Source organism: Gossypium raimondii, chromosome 7, assembly GCF_025698545.1.
Source record: "Gossypium raimondii isolate GPD5lz chromosome 7, ASM2569854v1, whole genome shotgun sequence".
NCBI classification, from domain to species: Eukaryota; Viridiplantae; Streptophyta; class Magnoliopsida; order Malvales; family Malvaceae; genus Gossypium; species Gossypium raimondii.
Genome location: NC_068571.1, coordinates 7,058,362 through 7,068,897, shown reverse-complemented (window position 1 = coordinate 7,068,897; position 10,536 = coordinate 7,058,362). Strand labels below are relative to the sequence as shown.

The 10,536-nt window shown below is 28.1% G+C and overlaps 2 protein-coding genes across 2 annotated transcripts; both read left to right on the top strand.

Moving 5' to 3' along the window:
* Nucleotides 1-5,811: 5,811 nt before the first annotated feature.
* Nucleotides 5,812-6,704, top strand: LOC105764597 (uncharacterized). The gene has a single exon (XM_012583234.2). It carries the CDS (start codon nucleotides 5,829-5,831, stop codon nucleotides 6,462-6,464), a length of 636 nt encoding a protein of 211 aa, XP_012438688.2. The 5' UTR covers nucleotides 5,812-5,828; the 3' UTR covers nucleotides 6,465-6,704.
* Nucleotides 6,705-9,978: 3,274 nt separating this feature from the next.
* On the top strand, nucleotides 9,979-10,536 carry LOC105802975 (uncharacterized). Its single transcript, XM_012634899.2, has one exon. The coding sequence runs from the start codon at nucleotides 9,979-9,981 to the stop codon at nucleotides 10,534-10,536; it is 558 nt and encodes a 185-aa protein (XP_012490353.1).

The window sequence follows — 10,536 nt, the reverse complement described above, 5'->3', positions numbered from 1 at the left end:
ACAATCAATTTTATTCAACTAACTTTCTCCTTTTATATTTTGACTTCATAAACGTTATAAGCTAACCTAAAATGGCTACAAATAAAATTTTGGACGAATAGATTAATCTTTGGTTTCATTGGCCCGCAAAGAAAAAAAAAAAAAAAAGAAAAAAAAAAGAAAGCATTATGCATCATTTGTTAATTTTCCATAATTTGCATCATAGTGTCATAAATCCCAATTAGGGTTTGTTTGTTTTATATTGTTTGTAAATTGAATTATGTGTAGTTAAAATTAGATGTTGTAGGTGGGATGTGAATGATTCAATATATAAATTGATTTATGGACTTTGAAGAAATGTATAACATAGAAAACTACGTTAAAAAAATAAAAAGGGAAAAACAGAGGAGAAGCAAAAGATAATAGAAAATAAAAAAAGTTTAAAAGAACATAAAAGAAAAAATTAAATTGCTCAAAATGAAAAAAATATAGCGACCAATTATATAATTTAACCTAAAATTTTTGTTTGAAATGATGATATAACGTGCCACATGAACTATCCGTTATATCGTTAATGACAATTAAAGGCTCAATGATTAAAATATTATAACATGATAATGTAAGTGGCTAAAACGTAACATTTCAAATATAAGTGACTCAAAATATAACCCGAGGCAAATAAAAGTGATTATTTTAGTAATTTACCCTATAAGTTATTAATAAAAAAAACATAATTTTCTTTTCATAGAAAAATTTAGTCATTCAAGTTTTTCAAATTAAAATCTTTGTTTTGGCAGCAGTAGCGTAAGTCTTTGGGCTGATTGTTGATTATGGTTTCTCCAACATTTTTTTGTAGTTTTATTTTATTTTTAATTTTAATCCACATTTTTATGGTTTTATCCACAATTTCATGATTTTATTTTGTCCATATTTTTCGTGGTTTTTGTTTTGTCCACTTTGTATTCTTTGAAAGCAAAGGTGATTTTATATTTACTTTTTAATTTTTTAGTTATATGCTAGTGTATATGTGAGATTTGCCAATATAATGGTGTTGCTATAGATCTATTAAGAACCATTCTCAAAGGGCTTTATCATGATAGATCATAGTGGTAGTGAAAGCTTCGAGAAGAGGAGAATGATAAACCATCTAAGACTTAGCCTTTTGTGCATCATTGATACGAATGGTCTCTTAGAGCTTTTGTCAGTTTTTTCTTGGTAGATCAATGTTCATCGTCAGGTTGATTTGATGATGGTAAGGTTAGAATGTAAATTTCAACAAATTTAATGCATCTCTAATTTGTTCTTGAATTAGTTTAGTGTTGTAGATACTCTCATTATCTCGTTTTTTTTTAAATTATTTGACAAACAATATATTTATAGATTACTTTCCAGTGATTTATTTATTGTTTATATTATATGTGAAGTTTCATTGTTCTATTTTTGAAATGTATATATTAACATGCTGCCTATTGTTTTTGTTGGATGGGTTGGGCTTTGCTCTCCAAGTCTAAAATTTACTTCATTCATTGCATGATGGGCTTGATAAAAGAAAAATAATAATCTTTTATAAATTTTTCTATAAATTTTAATAAAAAATAATGGTTTCAACTTCAATAAATTTCTTTGAAACATTTTTTTATCATTTATAGCACAAACACATATATCATATTTATTACTATTAGTAAATATTAATTTATCTCAATTCATTTTGGTAAACTTATAATCAATTATATCAATTAATTTAATTTGATTTAAAAACAATTTTTATTAAACCAAATTATAAATGATTGTATTAGGCATAGATTGTTTTAGATAAAATTCTAGTTATGATCTCTTTGTTATGTTTAAATTTAAGGTTTAGTATCAATACTTTAATATGATATAATTCAGTTCCTCTACATGATATTGAAATTTGAAATAGTTGATACCCTTAATTATTATGGTCAAAATGTTGATGCCAAATTCTTTCTTAAAATATCCATTTCAACTTCATGCTTATATATATGTGTGTGTGTTCAGCATGTGTTAAAAAGTTGTTTTAAGATTAGCTCACATAATCATTTTAATATAAATAATTAAGAATGTTGAATATTTGGAGTTACTAATGCCATTATAAAGTAGAGGACCAAATTATGTCAAATTAAAATATAAATATAAAATCTCAAATATAAGTATGGTAGAGAGTTCGAAACTACAATTTTACCATTATCTTATAATGATTCAAAAAATAAAAAAAAGAGTTGTTATTAGTTCCTCCAAATAATTAGCACCGTCAATAAATTTGATCGTTGATGTGAATTTTTTAAAGGGACACACTTATTCTAACTTATTATGTCAAAATATAAAAAATTAAAATAATATGTTTCCTAAAAAATCCTTGTAAAAAATTACTTAGAATAGTTAAAGATATTGACTATTTGAATTAACTAATTTTATTGTAAAATAAAGAATTAAATTAAAATATAAATATTAAATCTCAAATGTGAACAGAATAAAAGGATCAAAACTAAAATTTTACCGTTATATTATAATTGCAAAAAGAAAAGAAAAAGAATTTGAGATGCGTAATGAGAAACGACTTAAATCATAAAGTATAAAGATTAAAATATAAATTTGAGCGTAATTAAGGGATTAAAAGTTTACCAATATGTATAATCTCAAAAATTAAAAGGTGACATGTAAGCCTTTGGACCTTCTAATCTATAATTATATATATAAAACCCGAGTGGATGAAGTTACGAGGGCGGATTTGGTAATTTTGGTACAAAATATAAACACATGGAACAAAAATTTGATTGGATAATCAAGTGAGATTCTATTAATAATCGGATTACATATTGTTTTCTTTATTAAAAAATAGATAATTTAGTCTATATACATTAGATCAAATAATAAATTGATCATTTTGATGAAAGTTTCATCTATTTTCACTGCCAAGTGATGATATGGTTGATGTTGCAATTAGACAACTACACATAACATGCTATATGTACCTCATTTTGACATGGCATTTTGCACATCAACAAATATTTAAAATTAAAAATACTAAAATTAAATAAATTTTTAATTATGATTGTTTAAGTTCATTTGATCTTGGATTACCTTTGTCCGGACCAATCTTTTAAATAATTATAAAAATATTATTTATTTTTAGAATATTATTTATTTTAAAATATTATCATATTAGCATAAGTAACGTAGCATATCGCGTATTACTATTTAGATGCTCTATCACCACGTAATACTTAATAATAGAAATTGATAAAATTTTAACAGAATAACTAATTTGTTATTAATATTTTAATATAATAATAATTTATTTAATTTGAGTTAAGTCTAAATAAAAAATCATGTTAGACTTTTTTCTTTTTTCAAATTATAGCGCCAGTTTTAAATAAAGACATAAAATTTTTAGTGACCAAGAACACGTTTTCATTGACCAGACTTTTCTTTTTTAAAAGTAAACGTAAAAGATTAAAAAGAAAAGAACAGAAGAAAAGGCAACCGGATCCTAGACTAACAAACATTGTACGTTATTAAAAAAACATACACTAAACAAAGAAATTTAATTTAGGTTAAAATATGAGATAAGTCCTTATATTCTTAAAATTTTGAAATTTAGTCCTTACACTTTTATTTTCAGAATTAATTTATCTCCCTAAGGCCTTCAATTTCATTTTTTTATTCACTCACTTAGTCTCACAATAATATTGGAAGTGCATATTTTATGGTACGCCAACTATATATTATATCATGTTTACATTAGCTCTTCAATTTATTCCAATATGTATACTTCACTATTTATACAAATATGACACTTTTAGTCTTCAAATTTAATATACATAATATTTGGATTACATTTTTAATCTTACCAAATATGCATGTTCTGTTTTATTTTATTTTATTTTTGTGTTAATTGTATAAATATTATTCAACATGATATTATTTGGATATTAATTATATTTAAACCATCATATTAATCATATTATTTTAATGAGTTAACTAAGAGTAATTTATTTTAAATGTCATATAATTAGATATAAGCAATGATTTGGGATTATTTAAAATTGAATAATCTGTGTAATATGAAGGCACAATCAGTGAAATGGAAAATTTTTCATTTAGGCTCTTTGAGATTTTAAAATTTTACATTAATAAATGTAAAATTACACTTTAACCCCTCTAAAAATGATAAAAATTTGATTTTATCATTTAAAAATTATAAAGATATAGATTATTAAAACAGTAAAATTGTATTTTTACTATCGTAAAAATTATAATTTAATTTCGGCCCTTTAAAAAAAATTTCTGACTTCACTCATGTGCACAATATAAATAATTTGCTAAAGCAAAGGGTTAGTCCATGAGGGCCAAATTTAAAGACCTACCTTCCATAATGCCATTTCAACTAAAAAAATTGGCAATTAAATGAACCAAAAAACTACTCTTTCTGATATTCAATCATCTCTCATCATAACTTGTATACAACTCAATATATCAATTTTTTCATTTAAGAAACTATATGTACATATAAATGAAATAATTAATGTATCTTTTAAAGGTATAATTAGAAATCACCATCAATACACCTATATATAATCACAATTTGGAATCAAATTATTTCATGCACAAAGGAATGGAGATAGACCTGTTAATGGGTTGGGTCACTTGGCCTGGCTGGAAAGACCGTTCAAAATATGAAAGGGTTTGAATAAAAATTATAGACCCAAAAAATGGACTTGGACAAAAAAATAAGACCTGTTTAAAAAACGGGCCGAGCCTCAAGTAAGGTATTTTTGGCCCGGCTCGAATTCACTAAATGAAAAAAAAATTTGCTTTTTTTAATGTTACTTTCTTGTATTTTCTCTCTATTTTGCTACCATTTTACTATTATGTTGCTACTATTTTGTTATTATTGTTTGGATATTGTATAAAATTTATTTTATTATTATTTTAGAGACATTTGCTTGTTAAGTTGTATCTATCTTAGTGTTATTTAAGTATACATATTTTTTAAACTTTATTTTCAATTTGTTTAGAAATAGTTATTTTGATGTATTATATATTTAAAAAATATAAAAAAATTAATATGGGCTGAGTTGGGCTTTGGCAAAATTTAGGCCCATTTTGTGGGCCGAGCTAGACCCAAACCTAACAAACAGGCTTAAATTTTTAGTTGGGCCTAGCTCATGAACATCTCTAAATGGAAAGACCTAAACTAAGAATAAATTTGGACAAGCCAACACATAATAAGACTTAAACTATAATAAAATTTAGACCAAAAATCTAGGTAGATATAAATGCGCATAATGAAACTCAAAATATAATATTAGAAACTCAGCTTTTGCGAACACTATTAAGACCAAGAGTTTACATTTGATGGATTATTGGTTTACAATTATTTAAATAAAGATGCCAAATATTTATTTGAATATAACTAAGTTTATCGTTAATTAATAAATAGTTGTTTCTATAATTTTTTTGGAAATTGAATGCATTTCGTATATGCATGTATTTAATACATTAAATTGAAAGCATAAATTTGGGATAATTAGATTTTCCAAGGATAGAAATGTCAACAAAATTTAAAATCTAATTATAGCTATCAATATCAATATTAAAAAAGTTGCTTGAAAGTAGTTTCAAAGTAATACACAAAACGATAGGTTTTTTCTTAATTGTAATCATAGACTGATTGAAACATCAACAAAATAGCTGAAAATTTTAGTTGCCTAACCTGTCCTCTACCCCATACATTATTTCGTCGAGAAGAAGGGGTAGTTTCCAGGAATTTGGTCCCCTACTCTTCTTATATAAAGCCTTTGCCTCATCTCCCTTTACCGAATGTCATGAATCTCCTCTCCAAAAGCTTCCTCTCTGTTCTCTTCAAATCCCTTTTTCATAGCCCAACAGAGAACATAACAAGTATGGAGATTCCAAACAAAAAACAGAGAATTCAATTGATCACCACCTCTCATTTGGTGAAGCTGCTCACCAAGATTTTGCTCCCATTTTCACTTCTTTCTGTTATATTATCCTACCCTTTTATGTGCAACTTCCAAGCTTTGGCATATGGTTTACAACTCTTTAGTTTCAGTGTAGGCAAGAATTACATGTTTCTGCTTTGCAATGGGTTGCTTGTTTTCATTGCCACCAGCTCGGGTTTGATCGGTAGTAGTTGTGTAGAGACTGGTGTTAAAGCTGAAAAGGCTGTGAAGATCAGTGAGGGAGGTAGTCAAACAGAATTAGAGGTGGAATCATCAGAGCCAAAAGAGAAAGTTGTTACAGAATATGATCAAAAAGAAGAGGAGGTGGCCTTGGTTGTAGAACTAGAAGTTGAAGGCGAAGAAGGCAGATCAGACGAGGAGGATGAAGATGAACTTGGGTGGATGAGTAACGAAGAGTTAAACAAGAAATGTGAAGATTTCATTAGAAAGATGAGAAAAGAGAGTGACTTTGAAGCTCGCCTACTGATTACAAATTGACACAAAAAGGACTCTAGGCATCAAATCTGCAACCTTTTTTTCTCTCTTTTGCTTGTCTTTTGAAAGCCCCTAACTTTGACAATAATTTGGTTCCCTGTTCTTCTTTCTTTCTTTCATTTTTCCCCTCAGAAATTTGATTTCTGAGTTTTCTTTAAAATTTTGGTCTATGTAAATCAAACAATAATGCATTGATAATGGATGGAATAATATGGCTCGAATCTGTATTAAACTTGATAAGAATTTTATTTTCTCTCTTACCAAGTAATTAAAAGTTTAATTTCCGGCAAATAAGAGGTCGGGAGGATATCTTAATTCATTCCATTTCTTTAATATTTTGATTTTTCAATTAGTTATGTTTATTATATATTTGAACATAAATATAAAATATAAACTTTTTTATTCCGTGTAATACTTAAGTTTGTTTGTATGTATTAATTAAAATATATTATATTTATTTTTAAAAATTTATTACAAATTTTATAACTTCTACAAATAATATAATTAAGAAGATAAAAATAATATAATATAAATATTTAATTTTAGAATTTTTATAGTTTTATTATGATATATATTATCTAAACATTTTAAAGAGAACAAAATTTCTATCTTTAAAAATATTCAATTTTTCATATCAACAAATACGGCAAAAATGTATCGTCCAAGGATTGAGAGAGCTTAAAAATTAGGGTAAACTCCTCATAAAGTCACCTAAGTTTTTGTGCACATGGCATTATTTTCATTGGTATAATAATTTTAGTCATTAACATTTCACACAATCTATCAATTCGGTACTAATTCTAAAAAGTTTAACAAATTTCTTCCTCAATATTTACATATTATGTTAATTTGGTCTTAATCCTAAAAATTTAAAAAATAAAAATATCCTTAAACATATTTGTCTTAAATATGAATGGATATCCAATTATGGCCCAAATCCAAATAAAGATTGAATAAAAGATAAGCATTGTTTGATCTTTCTTTAATTATGTTCCCTACACGATTTTATGAATGTGTTGGCCACTGCCCTATGCATGTGCAGGGTTGTTGCCGCGTCGGTTTCTTTAAATCAAAGGAAGCGACCAAGCAATAGCTGGGTTGACTTGAAGTCATCCCCAAAGGAGGTCAATGTGAACAGTTAAAAACAGTGAGCAGACTTTTGTCAGCAATCACTTCCAAGTCCACCCTTATGAATCTACTATCTATGTTGTACAAAGAAAGTTCAAAGTTTGAATTCCTTCCATTCTAAACCTTTAAACGGGAAAGTAGAACAATAAACTATAATCTGATTTTAAAAAGACCAGTTAACTTGCATACACTAGTTGATTCAAAGTGTCCCATTGGGAAGGCTTGTAGTGCATCAATTTGTCAAGAAAAAAGAAAAAAGGCAAGCCTTTTGTCCTTTGCACATGCACACACAATCATTACAACAACATATATATGGAATTAAAGAAACAAATGAACAAAATGGAACCAGCACTGCCATTCCATTCACTTGGGGTACCCTAGAACCCCAACAGTTACAAAGATGTTAAATTAAGAGCAAAGGTGAGTGGCGGACAGGACGTTTGCCGTGCTTGACCTGCTCCATCTTAAGACCCCACAATTAGATTTGGTCCTCTATGGTTACCTAACATGGATGCCGAGAAATCAAATGGTTCTTTTTTTTTTAATATTTAAAAGATCATATTTTTATATATATGTTTAAATACGTATTGTATACGAATACTTTAGACAATAGTAGGGTCTTAACAATTTTTATTACAGCATTTAGCATGTTATGACTAAATAGAAGCAGGATTAAACAATTGCTGTAGAACATATGTCCCATCCACCCTACGAGGTTATATTTTTAAACAAACAAGACAGAGCATAGTGTGGGAAATTCACTTAATTTCAAAGACAGAATAATACATACAACACATTGACATCAACTGTTGCTGCTGCACCATCTCTCTCTCTCTCACACACCATTGGAGGCGAATGCACAAAAAAGTTTCTGGAACAGTGACGAAAACAAATAAATATATGTTAAGAGGAGCATGGGCAATGGTTCTTAGTTTTTGCCATTATTTTCACATGCATATTTGGGGTTGGCAAAACAGAGTACTGTCACCCCACACTCAAAGCAAAGTGTTTATCTTAGTGAATCGTTTCTATATATGATCATACGAGGTAAGATTGGTTGTTAAGGATTTCTATGCACGAAAATTTTTAAGTCTTGTAGGAGGTGAAAATTATATACTTGCTTTTAATGTCAGCGTGATTTTTGTACATTTTTGTTATTAAACAATATATCTTTATAAATTTAAAATTATATATTTTTATGAACCCATGTGATGGTCTGATGGTTAAGGGTGTTTATCGTCTTAGGTGTGGCTTGAGTTCAAGTTGAGCTAGTCGCATTTGTTGTTCAGGTTTTGACCTGTTATTATAATTCACAAAAAAAAAATCAAATAAATAATAGATAAATAAAAGAACAAATTTAACATTGTTTGCTTCACATTGTATAAACAACTTACGAAAAGAAATTTAATTCCAATTGTGCTTGATACACATATTTCAACAATTCTACATCGAAAGAAAAAGTGTCCAAACTCAGAATATTATGGTTGTATGTGATTTCAATATGTGCTTGACATTTGTAGTGGCTGGATGGGAGGGATCATTGCATGACACTAAAATCTTATTTGATGCCAATTCGAGATCTAAGGCCAAAGTTTCCACATCCATCAAATGGTAATTTATTTATTACATTTAGTTATTAATAGAAAATATAAGTTCTTTAATTAACCGGTTATTATCTTATGACATATAGGAAAATATTATTTTGTTAGTTCTACATATACCCAATTGAAAGGTTTCATTGGATCATATAAAGGAGAACAATATCATTTACCTAATTTTCGAGAGGTAGACTTATATTTGATAAAAAGTATTCAATCATGCCCATTTATCATTATAGATGTCATTGCATGTAGTTTAAAGAATTAAATTTAACTTAAAAATGTTATGATATACTATTTTGATAATACTTAAATTACCATGAAATATTTTAAAGAATCATAGATGCATAGATTTAATAGTAATTATTATTATATTACCAATATCTAATATATTAAATATATTTTTAAATTAAATTATTTTAATTTTTACAACAATCCAAAACACTTTTAATAAATCACATTTTCTTTTGGAAAACACTTTTCTTAAAAATAACATTTTCAAAGTAGTTTTAAAAGTGAAGGAGAGTAGATTCAAAAAGCAAAGTGGTAGACTTGATTGAAATTGAATAGTATAAAGACGACAGAAGTGGTTGCCAAATCGGCTCTCTAACCCATACATCATTCCCATGAGAAGAAGGGGTAGTTTCCAGGAAGTAGGTACCCAACTCTTCTTATATAAAGCTCTGGTCTCTCCTTTTAGCTTATGTCAAGTACCTACCTAATCTCCAAAAGCTTCCTCTCTCTTTCTCTTCAAATCCCTTTTTCATAGCCCAACAGAGAAGATAACAAGCATGGAGATTCCAAACAAAAAACAGAGAATTCAATTGATCACCACCTCTCATTTGGTGAAGCTACTCACCAAGATTTTGCTCCCATTTTCACTTCTTTCTGTTATATTATCCTACCCTTTTATGTGTAACTTCCAAGCTTTGGCATATGGTTTACAACTCTTTAGTTCCGGTGTAGGCAAGAATTACATGTTTCTGCTCTGCAATGGGCTGCTTATTTTCATTGCCACCAGCTCGGGTTTGATCGGTAGTAGTTGTGTAGAGACTGATGTTAAAGCTGAAAAGGCTGTGAAGATCAGTAAATTAGAGGTTGAAGCATCAGAGCCAAAAGGGTCCAATTTAAAACCCAACGTTGTTGCAGAATTTGATCAAAGAGAAGAAGCAGATGTGCCCTTGGTTGTAGAAAATGAAGGTGAAGAAGACAGATCAATGGAGGAGGATGAAGATGAAGAACTTGGGTGGATGAGTGATGAAGAGCTAAACAAGAAATGTGAAGATTTTATTAGAAAGATGAAAGAAGGGATTAAATTTGAAGCTCGCCAAGTGATTATGGCTCAATAG

Excerpts from the sequence above, each read along its gene's own strand:
- LOC105802975 (XM_012634899.2), top strand. The coding sequence starts at position 9,979 with ATGGAGATTCCAAACAAAAAACAGAGAATTCAATTGATCACCACCTCT.
- LOC105764597 (XM_012583234.2), top strand. The coding sequence starts at position 5,829 with ATGAATCTCCTCTCCAAAAGCTTCCTCTCTGTTCTCTTCAAATCCCTT.